At 38.1% G+C, this 26439-nt stretch overlaps 1 protein-coding gene across 6 annotated transcripts in view; it reads right to left on the bottom strand.

Annotated features, from left to right (window-relative positions):
- Window positions 1-5453: 5453 nt before the first annotated feature.
- Window positions 5454-26439, bottom strand: part of LOC124134834 (tricalbin-1-like) — a 67613-nt gene continuing 46627 nt past the window's right edge. For 4 of the 6 annotated variants that reach the window (XM_046499891.2, XM_048403785.1, XM_046499892.2 and 1 more), the window contains 13 exons: window positions 24590-24641; window positions 23872-23934; window positions 22671-22810; window positions 21949-22035; window positions 20338-20421; window positions 18973-19041; window positions 17650-17918; window positions 16210-16262; window positions 15785-15811; window positions 11129-11237; window positions 9798-9900; window positions 9085-9196; window positions 5454-8347 (listed from right to left, as the gene is read on the bottom strand). In XM_046499891.2, the coding sequence (XP_046355847.2) occupies window positions 8199-8347; window positions 9085-9196; window positions 9798-9900; window positions 11129-11237; window positions 15785-15811; window positions 16210-16262; window positions 17650-17918; window positions 18973-19041; window positions 20338-20421; window positions 21949-22035; window positions 22671-22810; window positions 23872-23934; window positions 24590-24641 (1317 nt within the window). In that variant the 3' untranslated portion in view covers window positions 5454-8198. The remainder of the gene's footprint in view (window positions 8348-9084; window positions 9197-9797; window positions 9901-11128; window positions 11238-15784; window positions 15812-16209; window positions 16263-17649; window positions 17919-18972; window positions 19042-20337; window positions 20422-21948; window positions 22036-22670; window positions 22811-23871; window positions 23935-24589; window positions 24642-26439) is intronic. The other 2 variants (XM_046499893.2, XM_046499895.2) reach the window with 2 other exon arrangements.

The raw sequence follows: 26439 nt of genomic DNA, 5'->3' as shown, positions 1-26439 counted from the left end.
TGTGCTTTACAAAAGTGACAAAAAGTAATTGACAAAATGTGTTTTGTTCCATATGGCCTCTGAAAATAAGGTCTAAGTCAGCCATTACCCACCGCTTCGTACTTCAACAAATGGTTGTTGAGATATCAGTAAATTAGTTTTGTCAATATACTCTTCAAAAAAAGAAACACAAAGCCAGATAGATCTGTGTGAGGTAGGAAAATAAATTTTTATAAGAGGAACCAGACAAGGTATTGAGCCAAAATGCTGTGGAGAGAACACTTGGTGATTGTAGTCATCTCAGTCATCGTTACATAGGAAAGGTCCAAGGTGAAGGTCAGCTACCATCAATAACGCATATGTCGCTCGTTGGAATCATAAGCGACCTAAAATCTGCCCATGGAAGTGGGGGAAAAAATTGATGCTCATGATATTAATCATTGGATTGTCTGGTCCAGAATCGATTATTTTCAGACCGCTGTCATATAGCTGTAATATTGCTGAGTGCGGCGTTAAACAACAAACCAGCCAACCAACCATGGAAGAGACGAATATGCGAATCACATCCTCAGGAATGGTAGCCCACTTGGCCTACAACGCAAAAGCCAACTGCTGCAGCAATTTGGGTTGTAGTTGACGTTGATGTGGCCATCTATCCAATTCATCCCACAGGTGCTCTATCAGGTTCAAATATGGGGATCTGGAGGGCCAGAGGAGAACATCAATGTTGTTGTGTAGACAGGCTCTTGTGATCCATGTTGTATGTGGTCGAGCTTTGTCCTGCTGGAAGACACTGTTGCCGTTGGCTGCAATTGGTAGGAGAATTTCGTTGATGTATCGTAAGATTGTAGTCAGTAAGAGCAGTAAGATTGCCCTGGATATGGACCAAACCTGTCCTGCCATGATGAGAGATATCCGCCCACATCATAACGCTACCCCCACCAATCTTGACTCATCAACGAACCAGACATCTCTCCATCGCAGTTGAGGCCGCACCCTGTGTTGACGACACCAATGCAGTCGTTGTTGACGATGTTGTCGACTCAATATAATGTGATGAACAGGACGTCTTGCTCATAGACCTGCTGCTCTTAAATTGTATCGTAATGGAGATTCTGCACAGTCCGGGTATTTGGGATGCGGTTGAGGTGACTGGTGGTTCTTACACGTAGGTGGCGCAGTCAGATGTAGCAATCGTGGGCGGGGGTGGTTATTCTTGGTCGTCCCAAACCTTGGCTGATCACGTGTTGACCCATGCTAATGAAACCAATCCCATAACTTTGTGATGGTGCTGGCCGCTACATTGGAAACCCTGGCTACAGCTTATTGGGATTCCCCTGCCTGCAAGCGGCCTATGAAGTTTCTTTGCACATCTGTTAATCTTGGCATGCTGTTGAACTGTCACTGTTTGATTGATGCAGATGCCAGGCAATAAAATATCCTGCACTTTCATAATATCATTCATGCACGTGCAGTACTTGCAGCTCCATGGCCCTTTTGTTAATGGACTGGGTGCGTTATCCTGAATCGTATGTTTCCCCAACTAATGGTTTGCATGCCCTGGTTGTGATCATTTTGTTCCGGGAAATTTGTCACTGACACTTTAACACATTAAACCTCTTCATTTTGCTCCTCTTGGTCCGCTAATTTTGCTTTTATGGCCAAAAATATCCGTATTGTGTTTCTTTTTGTAAAGAGTATGCTTTATATAATATGATGTGTGTGTGTGTGTGTGAGAAGGTGTGAGTATTACAATGTAAATAGGTATAAGCATCAGTGACTGTGTCACTTTCCAGAAACTTCTCAAGGCCATCTTCATCTACTACACTCATAGCAGGGGTGAGAGCAGAAGGTCCAGGATTCGATAGCTGGCCGCCTCATACCAAAAGACGTTAAAAAAGATACTTGTTGGTACCTTATCTGGCGCTCGTCATCAAGGGGCTTAAACAAGGACTGGTCCGCTTGGAGTCAGCTTACTGTGTCTGAGTGGGGCATTCATGTTAAACTGTGGCATGGTATCTCAGTGGGCTAGCACTATAAATCAGCATTAGTCCGGACTAGTACACGCAGCCACACACGCACACATACATGCATGTTGCTTTATAAGTGCAATAATCTTGGTCGCGACGTTAAACCCCATTTCACCTCACCTCAGCTTGTGGTTGAAGCATTTCCCCATGCAGAAGAACCAGGTTTGAATCCCACAAAAGTACAATGTGTGATGCCAACTGATAGATGTCACATTGCTGAGAAACTGGTGAAACAGCATAAAATCAAACTCACTCATGATCACAGTGATGAATTTAAAAAATTCTTCAAAACAAACAACAAATAGATAAAAGTTTATTTAGAATATCTATTGATCATACACTGCCATGTCATGGGTACAGCAAATATTCCATAAACGAAGTGGTTTCCTTCATGGTGTGTAATATTTGGTAACAAATATAGATAACAGTTTATGTATATATGTCTGCCATAGAACAGGAATTTCAACATTGTTAACACTGTCACATGATTTGTGAAATGATCTCGGTAAAACTAAGACAAGCAATCTATTTAGCTAGAATATAGTGTCTAAAGCCAAACAATCGCAATGTAGAAACTTGAAACATTAATGATGCCATTTTATATGACAGCTGAACTAGTTGCAAGATGGAAAATGAACATTAAGACATGGGACACTATTGGAGTAAGAGCGTTACATTCCAAGCTGCAACCACTCCTCACCTACCCAGTATACACACTTGATCATCACACATGCTGGTCAAATTAGGTCCCAATCAACTAAATATTATTAGGTCTGTTTTTCTGTATTATTTGGTTGGCAGATTTATTTTTCAAGAACATTGGCTTCATTGGTTGACATAAAAATAAACAAGTGATAGAAACCAATTCTTGTTTTTTTTCTTTGGATGAAAATTAACTCGAACAGTTGCCTCCCTTCCCCTATTCATTTCTTTACAGCTGTTTTTATTTTCTTTGTCATACTTATCAACATTTGTGGTGGGAAGGACATTTTGTATGTACCATATTGCTGAGGTCTGGGTAGGTTGCTCCATTAACCAAGGAATGAAAAGATAATGCCTTAGTCATCACAGAAGAATGTGTCAACTGAATTCTGCAGATCTTAAAGCAACCAGGTGTTTGTATGGAAGTTGACTGCACATACCTTGCATCAAAGTTGAAAGATATTATCAACCTTAATTTCCTGTGATACAAGACTAGTTGTTTGGCTATGTTATTGAGATGAAGATGCTCCGAGAAGTATGGATGAAATGTCTTATCATAGTTGTGAGAAATTATATGCTGTGGTCCCTTCAGATCATAGGAGTACCCTTGGAGTTGGTCAGTTGACAGTTGGACAGTTTAACATGATAAATGTTCTGCCAAGTTTCCTGAATGTATAGCAACTGATGATATGAAAACTGGTTCAAATTGGTGATGCAGGTGCTTTGATAACACTGAACTTATGTACCATTTCATTCAGGACAACAGTCATGGCATCCTCAGTTATCCAGAGTATTATATGTCCATTCTATTGGGATAAGTCCCCTGAACCCATCTGACAATATACCTGGTGACTAACTTCAAAAGAATTTCCTGGCTCATTGACTTGAGCGAGTGGGTAAGTATTTACGCCACTTTTAGCAAGATTCGAGTAATATCACCAGATATAGGCTTTACACATTGTTCCCATGTGGAGAATCGAACTCGGGTTTTCGGCGTGTCAAGCCAACGCTTTAGCCACCAGGCTATCCCCTTTGCCCCGTCACTGGCTTGAAATCAACAACCATTATAATGACTCTTTGAAACCCGAGTTCAGTATAGATCTACAATTAGAATTGCATTTTACTACAAGCGAGCCCTTTATATATTAGGGAATCAGAAGTGTAACGATTTGTAGCTGGAAAAGATGGGTGTCCTTATATGACCAGATGTTCCCCTGAATTTTAGATGGTACATATCAAGGCAAGGCAAGTACTGGTCCTCTCACCACTTGTTTCAATCAAAGAACAGTATAATTTGAATTGCACTTTTAGCATCATGTCATTCGAACTGCCTCAAAACGAAGTTATTGTGACATACGAGTCTAAGATACTTATAATAGATTGGAGAAATATCACACTGGATAAAAGATGATGCAATTGTGGAAATATGCACATACTTATATTTCTTATTAAGTTAATATGAAGTCGACCATGTGCATTCTTCCAAGGCGGTATCCAATACTATTTGCATGACAACATCTCCAAGCATTCTGTGACATTCTGTCCCCACATGAACACTCACAATATCCCAATCAATAGAGGAGTGTTATATTTACCAAGAGTTTATTGATATTCTGCATTATGATAACAAAATTATATAGAATTACTGGAAAGAAAAAATAATTAGTATTTAACCTGATCAAATTTAAGAAGGTACTAAATGATGAGCTTACTGAAATAAGGACAATGCACTTGTCAGAACAAGGAACACTGCACAATGATTTAAGTATTGTTCATATACTGGTAGTCAAACCCACACCTGAAGCACCTTTTGTTTAACAGACAAAATATAACAAAACAAACATAGTCAAAATTAAAACACAGCCAGTTAAAGTATTTCATGACATCCTTATTCACAAAGTAACCGAAAATAATCGTATAGATAATAAATATAGTCAAGATTAAGTAACAGCATGTTATTATACAGAAAAAAACATTCATGTCGCGCTACATTACAGGGAGCCAACATCAAGCATACATTCCTGAGAAATTTGCATAGATACAGACAAGAAACAAAGCCCAAGGATAGTAGATACAATTTCAGATTGACGTCACAACCTTATGAATGTGAAAATATGATATTGTCCTAACTACAGATTCACAATTGTTTCAATTTTGAAATAGATGAAATTATTTTCAGTTCAGCTTGAATTAATTGAACTTACAAATATGAATACAAAACATCTGAGGACACCTTTAACCGATTTCAACATCTACTGGTGTTCAAGTTGTAGTTACATCCAACCCGTCTGGGGACACCTGGTATCTGTCTTCTGGTATCCACTCTAGCAGAGGAGGATTATTATGAATGGCAAGATGAAAGGATCCATAGCAAATCACAGAATTAAAAAACAACAATGTAAACTGAAATTGAAACTTGCATTATAATACAGGCATATATTACAAAGTCATGTAATGGACCCCAAACCACTGTTGATCTTTCCTGTGTTAAAAATACTTCAGGAAATCACAGAAGGTATCTTTTGTGTACCCTGACATCTGTAAATAGTGATGACAGCAGCCACTTTTTAGTTGTCACAGTGAGTGAGTGAGCGAGTGAGATGGGTTTAACACCGCTTTTAACAGTATTCCAGTCATATCGCGGTGTGTCAGCTTAATGTGGGAGGAAAGCCCGAGGTGTTGCAGGTCTCAGACGTTTACCACTTCGGTGAAACCCACAAGCACGGGTATAGTGCTGACAAACCTGGAAACAAAATCTAGGCAAACCAGGATTCGAACCCACAATCATAGGTTTCTGGCGTGCCCAAGGGATGCAACTCTGCACAGCAAATCACGGCGCCTTCGACAACTGGGCCACCCGTGCTCCCTTATAGTCGTAACAAATGAACAAGGAATGATATGTTTGGTCTCTGCATTGCTTTACAACTACAGTGACTACAATCGTAACTACTACAACCACAGTGGTTGGTATCCAGTGTTAGAAGTGGGTTCTGCAGTCCTTTAGGTCTCTTCCTATAGTGACATGGGACCACCTTAAACTTTACCTCCTCCCAGTAGGGTATGATAAGGAGTAAGGACCCCTGCTGTCATGCTTAATTTTGGACACTGGGTATATGGGCCTACATAAACTGCATGAGGCCAATATTTTTTATAATTTGAAATATGTGCTTCCTAACTTTGACATTTTTTAACTTTTTTTCTATGACCTCTGCTGTCTGAGTAAACCAAGGTCGTAAGCCGGGTTTTTGCAACTCCTGCTTACAGTATTTGACTAAAAATTCTGATGGAATGTTATTTGTGTTTGTAGGGTCTTGTAAATAAATTGGTACCATTTTTATTAATATGCAGTATCCCGAATCCCAGTAAGACAAGAAGGAGGCTTAAAGCAATAAAGTTCAGCCATGAAAGACCTGCACTGGACCCCGTCCCAGGACTGTACCATGCAGACGGCCCCTGCTACATCGATCCAGGCAGGAATAATCTGACATATCTTCCAACTAAAATACACACAACACTAGAAGAGAGGTCAAGATTATTACACCTATACACATTACACACATCTGACTAAACCCTGTTGAGGAAAATCAAAACTTACAAACATGACACACAATATGAACTTCAACAATATATAGCATACATCCTGTAGAACTTTTATAACCACTTGAAACACCTCCACACCATTTACACAGCCTGTCACACAATACCTGGTGCACCACTGCATTGAAAGCAGCCTGACTGACTGCAGGTGGAAAACCCTCAACATATGCTGACTCATCAATATGTCTATCCAAGGATAATAATTCTTGCTATTCCTATTCCTCTATTACATCCTTTGCCATAAATCCTGTATTTTGGCTTCAGCCACACTAACTAAATTTTCAGATTTTCAACAGACGTCCTCTTCACTGTCAATTACACAATTAGTTGTTCCCAAAATAGCACTATAGCAATATAGCATTGAAAGGTATCCTTTTGGCAATTATATGAAGGATACCTTTCGATGCAGTGTAATTCTATTGCAAAAGTGCCTTATATTTTACTTGAATAATAACAAAAACAAGACTATCAAAGTAAGAAATATATATTTCTTATTTGTTTTGTAAATCTATCACATTCTGCAAGTTCTGTTTGGAATGGCATCAAATACAAAAAAAAAAAAAAAAATTAAGAATAGAATAAATGAACAAAAATTGGTCAATGATTTTGGGTATCCCTTTCAGATTATACATGTAGTAAGCATTACAAAGATGATATTTCTTGTGCTGTGAGTCCTGTAGTTGTAATGTGGGGTGTTGGGTTAACCTGATGATATGGCAACTCCCATGTACTGAAGGTCTGGGTGACTTGTGTACACTCATGAATTATTCAGTCTCTCTCATACTTGAATTTGTTGCAGACATGTAAACACTGAACTCATGCATTCCATCATACTACGTACAGTTATCACAAACACAACATAATATTCAGTTGATAAGTAATACATGCAGTCTACATGTACATTACAAAAAATGTTTTCTATAGCAATACTGACTTAGCTTAATACAGTTGCGCTAACAAAATTAATGCGAGATTCTACATGACTATTATTAGGCCAAATAAGAAACCCAATTGGGTCTAAGGCAACAGAATTTGAAAAAAATGGATAAACAATGCAAGAACCAAGAATATTTTCTATTAGCCTCAAGTTCACAACAACAACATTACATAAATCAGAAACACCTGACATTGGATGATGGTAAAATTTGTTATGACCTAGGATATTTACAATGAAACAAGAGCAGAAAGCCACTTTGACAAATATCAGGTCCAAAATATTAGGAATTATATTGACATGTACATTTTCCTCAATCATATCGAACAAGTCACTGAACAATTGTCAGCCAATTTGAAGAAATCCGCTTATTGGAAAGCCAGCTGGGTCATTGTGAATGTTTACCTCTGTGCTGGACTGGTGTGTAGCTAAAGCAGAAATCATACACCGATCGGAATATGGAGTCTGGCTAAAGTATTTGTTCGACATTATCTCCCCTGTTGTAACAGATGGTGAGTACAACAAATGCACTTTGAAATGTCTTGACAGTTTAAGATTAAAAATTAATACACGTTACATATTTCATAAGAAGATGGCTGAAAAAAACAAAAAAACACCCAATTCATCTTTGATCATTTTGTGCTTTGGTAACAATTTCATATTAAAAAAAATAAAAATATTTTTTTTACATTTTTAAGTAAGTGAGTTGAATAAAATAATTCTTTCTTGTCAACAAATTGCACAACAACAGCCAATGTACAAGTAACCTTTCAAAATCTTAATTTATGATTAACCATAATTACAAATGGCACTTCATATCAATCTTTTCTAAATAATTCATTTCACATTGAAACCAAGAACATCGTTGTTTGGTGCAACTGCCATACAATGTGAGCTTCACCCTTGAAGTGAGCACTTGTCGATGCTGCAGTTCTCTAGAGACAGTATTACGCAGGTTACTTGTCTCTTCTAAATGACAGTGATTTGAGGATTCGAGCTGACCTCCGCTGATGGGTTGGACTGGGTGCGCCTGACGACAGTGAAATCTCGACATCGATACCATTCTCCAACTTGAGCCATGTGACAACACCACTGGCATCACAGTCTACAACACAGAAGAAATAAGAGTCCAAACATGACAAAATATTATCCTCATACACTTAACGTAAGTATGCTACAGACAAATAATCAGGGAACTAATTTTATCCCAGTCAATATCCCAAGTTGCCAATCAATAAGAGTAATTTCACAACTATGGGACAAGTATCTCCAAACAGGTGGGGTTATAATGAGACCTGGGCGTGGCAGGCCTTAAACAAATAGACACCAAGACAAGATCATCTCATTACATTAATTGCACAATGCAAACAATTCAAATCTGCTCCTGTTATCAATAGAGAATTCCATACAATAACAGACATATTTCAACATCTACCATAAAAAAACGGCTATATGCAGTCCGCCAGAAAGCAAGGCGTACTGTGAAACAAATACTTCATCTGAAGGGGTACCTGCTTTCTGTGCTATTTTTAGCATTGTGTGTAGTTTATTCCTATTGCACCAAGCTAATAATCGCCTAAATACATTAAGTTTGACATAAGCCAAAAATGTGAAACCTATCTGTAAAAAAGGAAAAACACCATTTTATAGACTTGTTTAATACAGATGATATTGCATAGTTGGGGCTTTATGCAACAAAACTCTAAGTCAGCAGTAACAGCTTTTAGTCGTTATTACACAAAGGTGCCATATACAAATTTGTAACATTGTTATCTTCTATGTTACTCTGGAAGTTTTTAGTCAATGCTTGATGATGCCCTTTATTTGACTCAGATGTCTTACCTGCTAGGAGGTCCTTGAGAGGAAAACCTTTCGTTGCCAAATGATCTTTACTGGACTGCTTCACATCAAATATGAGGAGGTCCTCACTAGATACACCATGTCCTCGATCAACCTGCAGCATGTGGCAAAATGGGGTCAGGTGTATTTAAAGTTCGTAGATCAAACTATACTATATATGAAACTATACTTGTTTGTAAGAATGTGAGAACTGATTGTCTTATTACTTCTGGGACAGACCACTGCCAACATTTTGATAAATGAATCTAATATGCCCCATAAGTCAAGCCCAATCAAGTACATATATGTGTATGTGCATAAGGATTGGTAATGTTGCTTGCATGATTTTTTTAATACAAACATTCATGAATAAGTAAGTTAATTTAGTTTATTTCTTGACAAAAATGCATAAAAGAAGTTTCATACATAGTACCGTCGGATCATACGTTTTCGGACAACTTTGATTATCTCAATTACTCGCGCTGTAACATGGGGTGTGGTGTCACCCAGACATTGAAAATACTCGCATGATGACCTGTTTTTAAGATAAAGTCGTCTTTTGTAAATGAGTGAGATGTTTTACTGTTGTTCTTGTGATTAACAAGAAAATTAAAAATGTTTCTTAAGCGTCCGAAAACCCGTAACACAGGGATACAGCATGCTATATTGACAAAGGCAGTACGAGGTGTCCCTGCTGGTATAGGCGTGTTCCTTACCTCGAATGTCAGGTTGATGTCTGGGTGGGAGGACCTGATCATGGGGGACTTGGCGATCACGCGGGTGTTGGAGAACAGCTTGAGGCGACTACTGCGGCTTTGGCTACAACAGACCACTAGAACATCAGCACACAGTACTGGAGACATTAGTGTCACAATTAAATCTCACAAGAGGATTTGTTTCTTTGACTAATGTTTATTTTTCTAGTCTAATTTATTTATTAATTATAATAGCACAGAGATGTACACTAGATATAGAAGCGTTTTTACATCAACGTATATAATCAACTTTCTATATTTATACCTAAATGTCATCACTACTAAATTGACCACACTTTGTCTGCCTGTGCGTGTCACATGACAGTGCAGTACTGTGTGGCTTCTGTTGGGAATTTCCATACCATTTCTATCATAATATTAATAATTCAGGGTGTGAGGTATTATCGGTATATCAGTAAATTGAGGTTCATGCTTTCCACGAAATGATCTCAATATAATTTTATCATGCTCGATATATCGGGTGATTTCAAATAGCGATATTTATCATGTGTTTCAGGTTATTTTCTTGCCAAATGCCCTCGCTGCCCCACAGCATGCATCCTGGGGCCCCAAGATGGCAGCGTATTTATTGACAGAGTAAACATCATGTTGTACCTACATCTTGTTTTGTTCCATTTATGAACTTCAATTCATACACTGGTGTTTCAAATTGCTTCCGAATTAAAAAATTAGAATTATGCAATATATTGTGATATGTATCACAATACAGCCTTGTGCATCGCAATATATTGTGCTACACTTTAAACCTCCAATACCCATCCCTATTAAAAATAACATAGAAACTTTTATGCATTTTCCAGCACATCTGGCACAATAATAGTCATGAAAATTCACAATGCCACACTTTAAGTAGTGATGAAAATTAAGAATGAAAGTCAAATGGTCCTTGTCATGTCACAGACTCAAACACAGAAGTAAATATCATATTTTGGAACACTGCTGAGGTTTAGTAACATAGAAAGTAATAGGGTGTCATGGCTTGCTTTTTGAAGTGTAACTCTTGGTGTTGAACTTCCAGGGTTTCAGGGGACACAGGTGGCCCAGCTGTCTAACTAGCTGTGCAGAGTTGTGTCCCTTGGACATGCCAGAAACAGGCCAGCGGGTTTGACAAGGTGGTAAACGTCTGAGACCTGCATCACTTCAGGCTTTCCTCCAACATGAAGCTGACACAGTATGATATAACTGGAATACTATTCAAAACAGTGTTAAACCCAACTCTCCCACCCTCGTACTCCAGGTTTCAAGGTTAGTTTGTTTAGTGTTGAACTCACTGTTCCAGCCTGACTTTGCAGTAGAAGTCTCCGTCCACTCTGTCCAGTCCTCGAGCCTGCATCACCTTCCCCTTGACACTGTACAGCTTATCTCCACAAATAGAACTGTCTGGAAACAAGAAACACAACACAAATCTAACAACAGGAACCTGACACAAGCTGTAACAGGCAGCAGTCAAAGCCCAGCAAGAAGAAGCTAGTTTAGAAGTTCAGTGTATTAGTTCATATCTTTATAAAGAGAAATCATTACAAAGATGTTTTAACAGCTTTACTTTCTCTGAAGCAACAAAGCTTTGAGTTCTTGTTGCAACCCACCTAACAACAATCACTTGTCCCTTAAGTCTAAAAATATTGGGCAAATATATCATATTCATTATGATTATGTGAAAGTTTTACAAATATCCAGTTTGATTCTGTCTCTCGGTGTATCTTCTCTTGAGTTAGAACTGTAACTACTTCTAACTATGGCATGCTGGTTTAATGGATGCAATGTCAGTGTTTGTTTATTTAATACAGTGATGAAATTATTTATATACACAGGAGTGAATCATGCACATTTCTACACTAAGTATATACATGTACTATCGTTTGTACATATTGACAAAATAATGCCAAGAATATCAAACATTAATGTTTAAATAAATCAAAGTCCAAATATAACTAACTAAAAGCAAAGAGTACAAGGGATTCCTTAAATTCTAATGTATTAATTAATAAATTCAAAATTATGCTATTTTCCTACCGACTCTTTCAACTCATTCAAGAGAAGGTCCATACAGGCGCTACTGAGTTTGACTTGTTTTGTCAAACGTGTCTACAAACTGACTTTCACTGAATGGAATTGAAATTCATTTATGTGTGTCAAACACCTATTTATGTGACCTTTGACACATTTTATATTAACCAGTTTGGCAGGTTGTGTCATGTTGACATTGTGTGTCTGATCCCAATCCAGATTTGTTAATTATCCATCAAAACATGCTGGTAGTCATCATCAGAAACTATTAATTGAGGGATGGGATGCATATTGTATGCTGGGAAATTTTTATTGGTTTCAACCAGTTTGAGAAAATGTTGTGAAATTTGAGTAAACCTGAGCGAACCCAGCCCCATACAGGACTCCACCTCTGGGATCATAGTGAGTGAGTGAGTGAGTATGGTTTTACGCCTCTTTTAGCAATATTCCAGAAATATCACGGCGGGGTCACCAGAAATGGGCTTCACACATTGTACCCATGTCGGGATTCGAACCCGGGTCTTTGGCGTGACGAGCGAACGCTTTAACCACTAGGCTACCCGACCGCCCCTCTGGGATCATAGCACTCAGTGGTAGCGACAGCAAGGTAGAAGCTTCATGACAGACACACTAGCAACATGGCCTATGTGTTAACTGCAAATTTCACATATTGTAATCGGTGTTACTAAAATGCCTCCATTAACAACTGCCCCTGCTGACACAACACTACACGGCCCTTCTCATCTCTGTTCACATCCATCAGAAACTGACTACCTGTGAATCACCACTGACAATGTTTGCAGTATCTACTGTGTCATTGATTACTATGTCTGCAAAGCAATCAGTTCTTGAGTTACAAGATGTAAAGATGTGGAGAGGAGAAATAATTGTTTCCCATTCAGCCCCAAGTTTAGACTAGTCTGTATCCCAATTACTGTCCCCTCTAGCTTGATACTTGGCTGAAAGCTCAGGGCGCTAATAGTTGTGTGTCTACACTTAATGTGTATCTCGTTTTGAGATGCTTCCCATCATATTATGAAGTCTCGTGAGACTATGCTGAATGTCGCAAGACCTGTGCTCTGAATAAACCAGTTGTGAAGTGTTGTGTTGTGTCACGTCTTCAACACTTCAATGTTTAGACAATACCGTATTCGACGTAATAAGCGCCTCGCTCTAATAAGCGTCCACGGCGATATTTGCTGATATATTGGCTCCTGAACGATCCCAATTAGCACCCTTTCCGATTGATCAATGTACACAATACTTATTTATTCTCGTAAAATACGCACTTGTGTGTTATATACACCCTTAATTATGGGCAATTAAATTCTGGAAAAATATATCTCTCGTATATAAACATTTCAGGCTGTCAGCATAAACCACAAAATTTATCCTTCAACTCTGTTTTTTTTCGACAAAATAATATTCTAATAAGAGCCCCCTATTTCTAATTCTGAAAGCGCCCTGGGCGCTTGATACGTCGAATACGGTATATGCATTAGAGTTTACATGTATGAGTATGTAGAAAAGAAAAGTAGTCACAACAAATCTATCAATAGAAGGTTTCCTTTGTTTAAGTACATGCTTTCTCTGTTTAAAAATTATGAAAGAGTATCAGTTTGTAAACATTACATTGATAGCAAAGGGGAAACAAACATAAAACATATTGAAAATAATATTTGTTTGTTGTTTATCTCTGCACTCAGCAATATTCCAGATATGTGATTGTGGTCTGTAAATAATCAAGTCTGCGCCAGACAATCTAGTCATTGATATCACGAGCATTGGTCATTGCAATTGGGATACGATGACATGCATCAACCAAGTCAGCAATCTGACCGATCCCGCTGAATATAATAACCGTCTGTGTCTTGTTCTAACAGACAAGACGTACTAATTACCCATTAGAATTGATACATACAAGTAATTTCAAACTTAATCTGCATTCAAACAAATGGATTTCAAAACCAGACTATTGTCAACAAGGTTACATTTACAGCTGTAACACATGCCCTTACACCGGCTACAGATATACATGGTACGTGACAGGACAGAAAATGATGGAGAGAGAGAGGACAATATGTTTGACAGCAAGAGATGAGGTTCTGCAGCTCACCTGCCAATGAGGTTTACACACTGGCTACATTTCACAAGATATTTCCCCTCATCTTATTTCTCGGACCTCTCCTTACAGTGATAATGACTAGACATAAAAATATCTTAACCTTCTGTTTACATATTTTTGTTGAAATGCTAATCTTATATATGCATATAAAAAAAATATGAAAAATCTGTGATCTGCATTCAATGTGCATCCAAAACATCATCCTGTGATACTTGGTTTATTTTTTTGACAGAACAGACCAGGAATAACATGAAAAGTCAGATATTTTCACTGATGTATGCATCTTCATTGATTTTGACATATTTGATTCAGATACATGACAGAACAGACTCTAACACTCACAAATGTACGTGTCCTTACAAGGTATTTTAAGAAATGTTAAGGTCTTGTCAAGTCCTGACCTTCAAAATTAAGGTCTGTTCAAGCCTGTGTGACCTTGGGGTAATAGAACCCAGTACGTCAGCAGGACGAGGGGACACTTTAACCACCAGGCTAACCTATTGCCTGATAAGTTAGCAGAGGCCCATACAGTTTTTAGCCAATATCCTGTTGTGATCATGGGGACTGTATACCTAATCTTATATCAAGGAACACATCATAGATCCATGTCTGTTACAACAAGTCATGCTACAACAGAGGACAACATGCCTTGACAAAAGCTCACCAGGGCTCTTCCGCCCCAGTGAATTATTCAAAGGAAGTTGACAAAAGCTCAGAAAATGGAAGAATTCGTAATTGTGAATTTAGATATTACTGTATATGATATAGTTCAGGGATAGACCTTGCATATACTGTAGTTTGATTGCCATGCCACAACACTTCAAAGACTTCACACAAACACATAGCAAACACTAGTTAACTTTATCACACATTTGCCAGTCAAGGGTTGTTTGAAAAGGGGAGTTATTTCTCCAATTATCATATGAACAAATAAACAAAATATTAAGTTGATATTACACTATGTAAAACTATATTTGAAAAGATATAGGAGATCAGAAAAAAATATATCAGAGAACTAATTGGTCATCTATAGTAGCGTGCAAAGAGGATGATGTAAGAATACAAAAAATGAAACAAAAGCTATAATGTCAAATCAACAGCAAAATGAAATACATAAAGGTAGAACAATGTCTGAGAATGATAAGTATTGTGGTTAATATGTCTAAAATGTTTCCTAAGCCTATAACAAAATATATCAATTGTCAAAGGAGACAACCCTTGCTTGGCAATAAGAGTTTAGGTAATCTCATTAGAATCAGATCTTAGTGCTTGCTAACACTACATAAAGATCTGAGGACATCCCATTACAGGTCATGTCAGAACGACCTTTTGTGACTGACCAATGACAAGACTAACTACACCTCGACATTAGCCGAATCAGAAACCAGCTTTCTCAAACTTAATGGCATTAGTTTCAAACTAGTGACTTCCTTCCCAGACTACACTTTGAAAAATTTGACAAAGTTCGAAAAATGAACAAAAATACGTTTATACCATTGAAGCAAGAAAGAGACGATGATTTTGACGGAATCAGTCATACAGCCAGTAACTGTCATTCGAAATAACCCATGTTAAACCTTTCAAGGTCGCATAATCAGAAAACACATTCCGATTGTCACTTTCCCTATCTGGTAAGCATTGCTGTGATTGATAGGATGTAAGGTAGTTCTGACCTTACTTATAACAGGACATCCTAAGATTTTCGTTTAGCGGTAGCGAGCACTAAGATCAGATTTTACTGAGACTGAGGATTTAGCTAGAGGCAGAGGACAGTGGACAGTCCAAGACAGCTTACCAAGGGTGGTGTCATGAGCTGACGATGCTAAATAACGGAAAACACGCAAAATAATGAACTGTGATAGGATGAGATATGGCAGATAATTGTCATGGCCATCGGATAGGTGAAGAGGGAAATCAGAAAACTATGCACATCATAGAAAACACATATAGACTTGATGATAATCGTTTTCATGTTAACAGTTGTTAGGCTAATACTACCATGGGAAATTGTTTTGTGCAAAGAGAAAGAATTCTTTATTCCTAAAAGATGAAGATCTATGTTGGTGATATCAACTTATCCTGTGAAAGATGTGCATAGTGACCAAGCTGTGGCAGCCATATTGTAACATGATGCTGCCAAACTATATATCTGTACAAAGCAACATGTCATGATCTGCATTCAGCAGAGGCGATGCTGTCATTACTGACGATGTTACTTACTGAGGGACACATTATCTCCTGGTGACTTCGGTAGCACAGCTAGAGAGTTGATTCTGTTAAACATAAACATATACCGTATTCAATGTAATAAGCGCCCAAGGCACTCTCAAAATTAGAAATAGGGGGCGCTTATTAGAATATTACTTTGAGTTGAAAGATCGTAAATTTCGTGGTTTATGCTAACAGCCTGAAATGTTTACATACGACAGATATATTTTTCAAGAATTTAAGTGCCCATAATTAAAGGGTGATATAACACAGGAGTGCATTTTATACACGAATAAATAAGTCTTGTGTACATTGATCAATTGGAAGGGGTGCTGATTGGGATTGTTCACTAGCCAATATATTAGCATATATCGCCGTGGGCGCTTATTAGAGCGGGGCGCTTATTACGTCGAATACGGTAAGCACTTTACAAAAATTCAACACAGCATAGCACCAAGCTATATGTATTCATAGGTTCATAACAAATCAGATGACTAACATGTAAAATCATAGCAGGATGACACAAAAGCAAAATGACTGTCACAGAGATTTTGAAACTTGTCCTAACTATCTTACTGACATTGAACTCAATGTAGCTGGAAAGGTAAGCAGCAATGTAAACTGACATAATATTTCATTGTCTTCTTCATTATAAATAGAAGTAGATAGAAATACAGTAGGATACTATTTCCAGTACAACTGTTTATGGATAGTTGACTTCTGTTGAAAACCTGAAGCTTTCATAGTGTGATGACAGTCAAAATACAGGATTAATGGCAGTGATGTCATAGAGGTACAGGGTTAGAAATTGGCACTAGTCCTATAGTCCTTGCCAAACTGCCCAATAGTAAAGGTATCCTAAGGACTAGTAGAATTTTGACATTTTTAAAGGTTTTGCTATATGCTATCATTATAAGGACTAGTGGACTGAAACTGTTAGTTTCTACCGCTGGAGGTAGAATATTCGCAGGAATTATACATGATATAATATACTCTACCAAAAATTACTGAGAATATTCCTCAACACAATAAAGGAAATGATTTACAAATTCTAAATTTGACTCTTGTATCTCTACTGAATCTGAAATAATTGAAACAATGTGATAAAACTATTATTAAACTGAAGTAACATATGAAAGTTAAGAAAATTTGCAAACTGCCTCTTCACAATCACTATAGAAAAACATATCACACTGCTTGAATTTGAAAATGCACCTCGATATATACAAAATCAAACATCATCAAATCTCTGCTGTGCAAGTCATTTTATTAGTGAATGACCTTCAAAGTGACCTTGACATTTGACACAACCATGCTATATGACAGGTATTGAGTTAATCATTACAATTATTACAGCGGGCTGCTTAATTATAGCCTGTTTTCGCCACATCATACTAAATACCTGAAACCATATTCCAATTTAAGCAATCCCCTTCAACCATGAACACTCACGACTCAGACGGCCTCATTCCCGGAGGCTGTAATGTCAGACTGTCTTTGCGGTACATGTTGAAGCTCTGGGTCCCACGGCGCCCCTGCAGTCGGTTGCTGTTAGTGCTGTTGGTTAGGTCGGAGTTGGACCTCCGTATCTGTGCAGCTGGCATTGTGGTCGACAGTCGTTTGATGGGTCCCTGCTGTGGAGAGGAGGCCATCAGGGTGTTGGAGGGAAGGTGGACCGAGTTGAGGTATGTGTCGTCCACCACCATGTCTGGTAGCACTGGCTGTGGACACAGTAGTCAATATTAGGGACACAGTTCAAGGATTTATCTACACCTACTAAGATGCCGATATGCGGCCCCAAGTCTGAAGCAAATGTCAGTAAAAATTCCTAAATTGGAAAAAATATACTTCCCAATTCATGCTATTATAGTAATGTTTTTGTATATGACTTGTATTTCACTGACAACAGGATTTATTGTTAGTTTTACATCATTAAATTGAATGAAATGTTAAAATACAATGCCAAATTGCTTTGAACATAGAAAAATCAAACATATTATTTCAATGTGCCATTTTAATGAGACAGTGTAACATGAAATTGGTAACCCATATTGTGACTGGCAATACGTCTTCAATTAAGTCATACATTTCCCTCCCTTCTCCTTCCCCCCCCCCCCCCCCCTCACCCCCCCAAAAAAACACAACAACAACAAAAACCAAAAACAATAACAACAATTACTTCATAATCAGGCAGTAAGGGTAAAAAACATTTTCAAACAATGCTATATCATGATCATTCTCTTCAACATTTAATCTTTTTTTTCCCCGTAAAATAAGCAAAAGATATTTTGGGTTACATTATCCTAATTACCAATGTAACTGCAATTCATATAGAAGTTAAACACTCAATACATCTTATTAAGCCCAGGTTTGTTGGTTGTTTAACAATTGCATCAACAATATTCTACCCATATTCCATCAGTCTGAAAATAATCAAGTGTGGGCCAGACAAACCAGTGATTGATAATACTATGAGCAACATCCACACCATGGTATGATGACAGCAATCTATGTTACCAAGTCTCACTGACTGATCCATTTCATCACCTTATACAACCAGCATAGGTTGCTGGTGACCTATCCTAATCTGGAATGCCTATGGAGTTCAGGAAATATACCAACATAATATTGGTTACACAAGTATAGCATAAAACAATAAAGTTACAACACAAAGTCATCAATTCATAAACTAACAGTATCCAATGAAAAAGAAGCACACAAGGTAAATGTCCATACACCAATACTACACAAGAGTGTCCGAGTCAGCACCTTTACCTTGACAGGAGACTCGGGAGGAGAGTCAAACACATCATTCTTTAATGAGTCGGTTGCGTCTTTGTTCTTCTGTGCAGGGAAACAAGCAAGGCATCATGGGAAACAGCAACAAAAAACAACATGGCTGCCAAATCATCACACACACCTATACTACTGCCGTAACACCTCCCAATTACATCATCACTACCCTTTGGGGTAGACGTACAAAATACGACTGGGCCACAACAAACTAAAGCGTGATATTTTGCACGACAACTAGTACACTCAATTTTCTACTTGTCTCAAATTGGAAGTACACAGACACTAGTCCTCTAGAAATTACTCTGTGTTCTGTATGAGTTCAGAAAATGGGAGTGATGGGATGAAATGCTGGTAATGAAGTAGTTTAGAAGCCATGTTTGGAAGCAGCACAATAAAAACGTAAATAAAATACACGTATCTAGAACAAAACTACAAACTTAACATGCAGGCACATACCGAATTTGACATAATAAAAACTCAAATCACAAATCAAAACTACGCAAATGGAAATAGTTTTTCACGTTTTGAGATATTTTCTATTTCCAATGATAGATCATGACAGTCATATTTTATATATACGCCAGCCTGAAATGACAGTACAAGAAGTCTGTGCTTATTATACACGAGAGGTATCTTTTTCCAGGATATAATTGCCCATAATTAAGGGTGCGTGTAATACACAAGTGCGTACTAACGTACATTGATCAATCTGAAGGGGCACTTATTCGGATTGTTCTCTTGCCAAAAAATTAGCAAATATTTGCTGAAAGCGCCTATTAGAGGTGGGCATTTATTACGTCGAATACGGTGTATCAGAAGTCATAAACTGTAAACAAGATTGTGTAACATGATAAAAATATTCATTATCAAAAATCTACATTCAAGCAGCAAAAAAAGGGTTCAATTTAACGGCAATACATTATCTGAAATCTTTAATGGAAATGAACATATTTCCCGGAAAGGTGATCACTGATACTTTGTAAGAACTCATTCAAAGTACAGTGATTCTACATGAATCATCTAACTGATTAGGATAGTTCAGGAATCAGGATAGTGCAGGATAGTGCAGGATAGGTTCCACTCCTCAGAGAAATCTCAACTCTTGGGCTCCGTTCCACAAGGTGACTGCAGCACCATGACTGTCATAAGGCTATGTTAAAGTATGGGAGTTACGATCATCCTAGCGCTACATTCACGTTGAGGAACAGGGCCCAGACTACTACTTGTACACCATGTTCCTACTTGTTCCTCAGAAACTACCACCCTCCAGCACTACACTGTACAACATACATAGCATGCAGACAAACCAAACAACTAACAAATAGGTGTCTCCTTACAACATACCATATTATCTTTGCAGGTGACCTGACATTTCAGCTGCAGCTTCCCGCTCTTCGTCCTCTGTAGAGGGAACCAATCTGCAGTGCCCTGAGGTTGTCAGACAGAAAATAAGTTGTTGAGAACCCAACCCATGAGAATACTCACAAAGAAAGGAGTTGTCAGGAAGATACCATCATCTACAGTGGCATGTAAAGTACATGTAATCCAGGTGTGAATTAACAATTGTATTGCAGTTTTCGTACACATACAATAAGAGTGAGTGAGTGAGTATGGTTTTACGCCACTTTTAGCAATATTCCAGCAATATCACGGCGGGGGACACCACAAATGGGCTTCACACATTGTACCCATGTCGGGAATCGAACCCGCGCATTCGGCGTGACGAGCAAACGCTTTAACCACTAGGCTACCCGACCGCCCCAATACAATAAGAAATTGTGTGAACATTAAACTTGAACTTTATTGCTGCAATTACTACTTTGATTTGATATCCTTAAATCACTAGGTGCAATATCAGACATATACAGTAAACTATGGTTAATACAAACTCATAGGGACTCCAATTTTAGTTCGCTATAAGAATATATACAGCATATATACAGCAAATGGCCAGGACTAAAAAATAATTTTGTTATATCCGTCAGTTTGTTTTAAGCATGTTCGTTATAAACATAGTTTACTATATACCTTTCATCCATGCTGCAACTAACTGTGAAATTGCTGAGACCCTGTTTAGAAACTAGGGCTGGGACAGGTAACTCGGGTACTCGAGTCAGGTGGGTGCTGAGAAGGACCTGGGTACCCACACGACTACCTAGACCCGTGATTAGTCATGTGATATATTGTTCAATGACAAAAATAATCTAGAACTCCATGGTTCCACTACAAGTGACTAATGTTCACATTCTTCTCTGACTTTCATATGTTTGAATAAAGATAAAACCAGTCAACTTCAGTGTACGCATGACCCGATCATTTTATACATTGAAATACATTTTGTCCAGGGTTACGGTCAAACTACATGTATTCCCAATCAGACATTTTGTACCTATCTCTTGAGACCTATAGCGGGTACCTGGGTACCCGGGTAGTAAATTTGGCCTCGTCCCAGCCCTATTAGAAATATTCACTCACTTATGTAATTATTTGAAATATTTGTACTACTTCTTCAACATAAATTAGATATCCGTAGAACTGAAAAGTGTGATGAATGTAACACTCCACACACCAAACCTCATGCACTGCAACGTGTCACCAATCCTGACATTACATATTGTGTGTGTCGAGATTACCCCATGCACAGCGCAGCAATATCTATTCCCTACCAATTCCTTATGTGGTGAAGGCCTGCTCACATAGACTGGTTCCTGTTTCTGTACTCATCTTCTTGTGTGAAGGCAGATTGTCACTGTGATCTTTCCTGACAAATCTATTTTTAGGTGAAGACCATGTTGGGATGCCCCTTTCACTTAATGCTCAGCATCTTTGCTTAAGGTGGATAATAAATACTTTCTTTTGTAATTTCTTTTCTCATATCAGAACATAACAAATCTGACATTGCACGTTTAGCAGAAAAGATCTGACCTCAACAAGCCAGAAGCCACCAGATCTTACCTTGACAGACAGTTCCTTGAGTTTCTCTACAGTCAGCGGGATCTTGCCCATGAAGTCCTTTCCGATCATATCATTGTCATACATTTCCTGTAATGAAACAACATTTGCTTCGTAATATTTACACACCTTTCCTTCAAAACATACAGCAAATGTACTTAGTATTGGACAATAAGGCTGTAACAATATCATGCAAAATATTCTCAGGTTTATCATAGTTAATACTGACCAAAATAAACTGCTGCAAAACAATAGCACTAAACTCTACTTCCCTGTTTCTAAACTTACTAAACATTCTTGTCCCTGTTCCTAAAACACTAAACATTCTTGTCCCTGTACCTAAAACACTAAACATTCTTGTCCCTGTACCTAAAACACTAAACATTCTTGTCCCTGCTCCTAAAACATGAAACATTCTTGTCCCTGTTCCTAAAACATGAAACATTCTTGTCCCTAAAACACTATGATGAAGTTCATTTCGTAACTCAGGCCACACAGCCCTTAGTACAGTTGTAAGATAAATAATAGTTTAAGTCACATGTCCTAAAACGCTAAACATTCTTGTCCGTGTTCCGAAAACACTAAACATTCTTGTCCTGCTCCTAAAACATGAATATTTTTGTCCTCTTCCCCTGTTCCTAAAACACTAAACATTCTTGCCCTGTTCCAAAAGTATTTAATATCTCCAGCAGTAATCTCCCTGCTCTTGTTCCTGTTCAACTCACAATGGTAAGCATGGCATCATCTCCCTCGAGTTCCACTGTCACCGTCTCGTTCCACTTGGGGAACAATGTCTTCTTCTTCACACCTGTGGTGAACACTTTCTTCCCGTTCTTCAGAACAACACAGAATGGGTCACTGTAACCTACAACCGAAACACATAAATATCTCCTTACTCTAGTCAGTGAGTACTGAGCAAGTATGACGTGACCCGTAATGGGATATCCTCAGATCTTTGTTTAGCGGTAGCGAGAATTACGATCTGATTTTAATGAGATTGGGTCCCTGGCATGATGAGCGAATGCTTTAACCATTAGGCTACCCCACTGCGCCTTCCTTCCTCAAGCCATTACTGGGTCAATACACTGTTGATGTTCCAGACAGCCCATATATTAATCCTCTGTGCTCACTGATTAAGTCCAGATCTTGTAATTTCTTATGACTGAGTGATATTTTGGTACTTCAGGAAAACTGTTGTCATACCCTAGTTAATTGGGTTTAACATTGCTATGAACAACATTTTAGTTGTATCTAGGTGTGTCAGATTACCGTAGAGTCTGGAGTATAGGCCCATCTGCGAGCCCTAGCCCAACCCCTAAATTTGCATAAACAACTTCATGATCAGTAAGCTGTGTAGTGAAGTTGGTAATTCCGAAATCATACAGGCAGTAGGCGTTTATCACTTTGGGTTTTGATGAAGGCAAAAAGCATGGAAATAGAATGATAAAACTGGTTCTGGTAGGCCAAGGGGGAGTAACTCTGCCCAGTAAGCTGAAGAACCATGGCCACCTGGGCCTGAAATGCCATTTGTGGGATGCAGAGATAGGCACCACATGTCATACATTATTGTCAAAACCCTATGAGTCTACCAGACAGAATATGGCTCTTACCATCATTTTATATAGATTTTAGTGTTATATGAACTATAAATAGCTGAGTTTACTTGACCAAACAGAATTTTACCAGACTCAGCCTTTGGACTAGTGGCTAAAATCTCAAGCTGGTCATATCCACATGGGGATTTGCAAGCACAAGACTTTTGAGAGATGAGTTCACTCCTTAAATGCCATCCTCAGTAATTTAGAGTAATTTATATTCACTTTATTTCACCATATACCAAAGCCATTCCCTAGCCATTTGCCAAGGTAGAATGAACCGTGTCTTACACACTGTCATAGTTATAAGTCGTTGTCAACCGAGACATACCATTTCTGTCCATAGCAACCAGATCCTTGGCCTGTAGGAGCGTCAGCTCTACAATTGTCTTCCCTGAAACAAACACAAGGAGATCACACTGGAATCTTTATCAGGAACATACCTCTAACCACCACTATACCTGATCCAAACACAATGCTTCACTGAGTAAACCCTTCCAGAATGATGTCTAATACCGCTTTCAGCAATATTCCAGCCAATATTCCAGCAACCTGTTGACAACCGAGTCTGGGCTAAAACAACCAGTGGTTGATAGAATGAGCATCATCACACGTCCCTCGGGGTACATTCTCCCACAATCAACCAAGTCGCCGACCCTGACCACCTCACCAACCTGGTCGTCTCTTATGACAAGCATATGTTACCAGGTACCTATTCTAACTCGGAAGACACATGAGGACTTAAAAGATTGAAAGGGGATTTATTGCAATGTCAAATAAAATTACTGTTCCCTTTCACTAGCAGCAAATACACTATAAGCCAATCAAAAAACCTGCTCTCAGACAATTACTGTTCAAAACATCTACATACATACAAAGGAAATAACATTCCTTCTTTTCTTAATGAAGAGATTTGATAATCCGGACATTGCTCTGTAAATGATACTGTCCAGATCAAAAGGGTACTTCATGTTTTCAAAACAAAAAATATTTTAAATAAATAATATCTTGAAAAAAATGGGTTTTTTAGTGTATCCATGACAACATACCTTCCAGGTATTCCTCAATGTAAGCCGATGCACTTGTTGAAGCTCTGGCAGCCTATCACAAAACAACATCATTGATCACAATTATTACAGAACATCTTCAGGTGTCTTGATTTCTAATGCAACTGCAACACTTTTCTTTTCATTAAAGCAGTATGATCTGTACCTACTAAAGCCTAAAAATTATCTGAAAATGCATCACAGAAATCTAAAAATACCTGAAACCAAAATATGAATGAGAACATTTCTAGTCGATCTGAATAAACATGCATGTACATAAAACCAAGTTAACTGTCACTGAACTGCCTTAATCAATGAAAACAACATCACTTTACGCTATTCACATTTTTTCCTGTTGGGATTAAAATAACATCAGGCAACATCTGTATGATAAACTAAATACAAATCATGCAACAATACATACGCTAAACAGCTACAAAATAAAATCACATGTACATTAAATACCCATGCAACATCAGTGAAGTATAGGTGACAGACTTTATGAATACGAATTATTAATGCCAGGATGAAAATGGCATTTTGTGAATGAAAGATGTGAATGCACGAATGGGAGTATGAAATGAATATGTGAGAGTGACTTGTGACTCAAAAAAGCTTGAGGCTATTACTCCGCTCTGATTTCACAGAGTTGCTTTTTTTCACACAGCACTCAGGTTAACAACATTGATCCAAGGAAGGATTTTTTTTATGTCAAGTTCGAAATATTACAGCAATATATGGGGGACATCAGGAATAGGCTTCACATATATTTTTTTTTATTTTCTTCTGATGAGACAGGAGCAGACGGCACAAACACAAAGGGACATAACTCTTGAGTATTACTGCATTTGGCATTAGCCACAAGCAGGCCTTAGGTAGGCTTTAGTCACCCCTGACATCTGAGGTTGGAGGGGATCAGAGTTGGTGTGAGCAAAAATATTGTTTGAAACTACAGTGAGCAATATTACAGCTTATCACAGTAACATGTAAGTAGCTGAGTAATCTATCCTGCCCTGGAAACCCCATAGGCAACTGAGTTGGGGTCATTATTTGGAATTCTAAAATATCATCTTTCCAACTTCAGTTTTGATTTAAAAAAACAAAAGGTAATAGATATTTATTTATCGTACACAATATCCAGAATTCTCTCATATTTCCCCTCTTCAAATGTTGGGTCACACAGGGCATGAACAAATATCAACATGCTTTCCATGACTGTAGAGAGAATTATTTTGTTTATCATTATGTCAAAAACAGGAAATAGAATTCTTAACTTTTCCCCACAAGATTTAAAAAAAAATACAATGTAAATGAATTGAATATTTTCTGTGTGATGTCCCTGACACCTCAAGTAGTACATTAGTCAAGGCTATGATGACCCAAGCAAAAACCATACCCTGACAATTAATAATACACAAATTCTGATTTTTAGGGTCGGCACTCATGGAAACCATTTCAATTGGAACTGAATGTTTCTTTGTGAGTATTTCAATCATAGCTCAGCATGTCAGATTAACAAGAGAGGACAGCCTAACAATGTAGGTCAACCAAGAATGTTGAAATGTTGAAATGGTGAAACCAACTTGGGTGGGTTTGGCACTGACAAGGCAAGGAGGAGATCACAAGCGGGGAGAATTTGGGATTCAAACACCCAAACCAGTGGTTCCGGCATAGGGAAACTCAGCACCTTAGACCACTGGTGTCTTTTTAATGAAAGGAATACATGGTAGCTCGAGGGTGACAGTGTGGAGTACAGAATATATGGAGGAGCATGGTCTACATGGTGTACTGCACTATTCTGGGACATTGTTAATTGGGAAGTTCTATACACAGTGTCATGTCAAATAAAGGAA

Source organism: Haliotis rufescens, unplaced genomic scaffold (assembly GCF_023055435.1).
Source record: "Haliotis rufescens isolate VD_foot unplaced genomic scaffold, xgHalRufe1.0.p SCAF_3, whole genome shotgun sequence".
NCBI classification, from domain to species: Eukaryota; Metazoa; Mollusca; class Gastropoda; order Lepetellida; family Haliotidae; genus Haliotis; species Haliotis rufescens.
The sequence above is the reverse complement of the archived record's forward strand: the minus strand, read 5'-3'. Positions and strand labels throughout refer to the sequence as shown.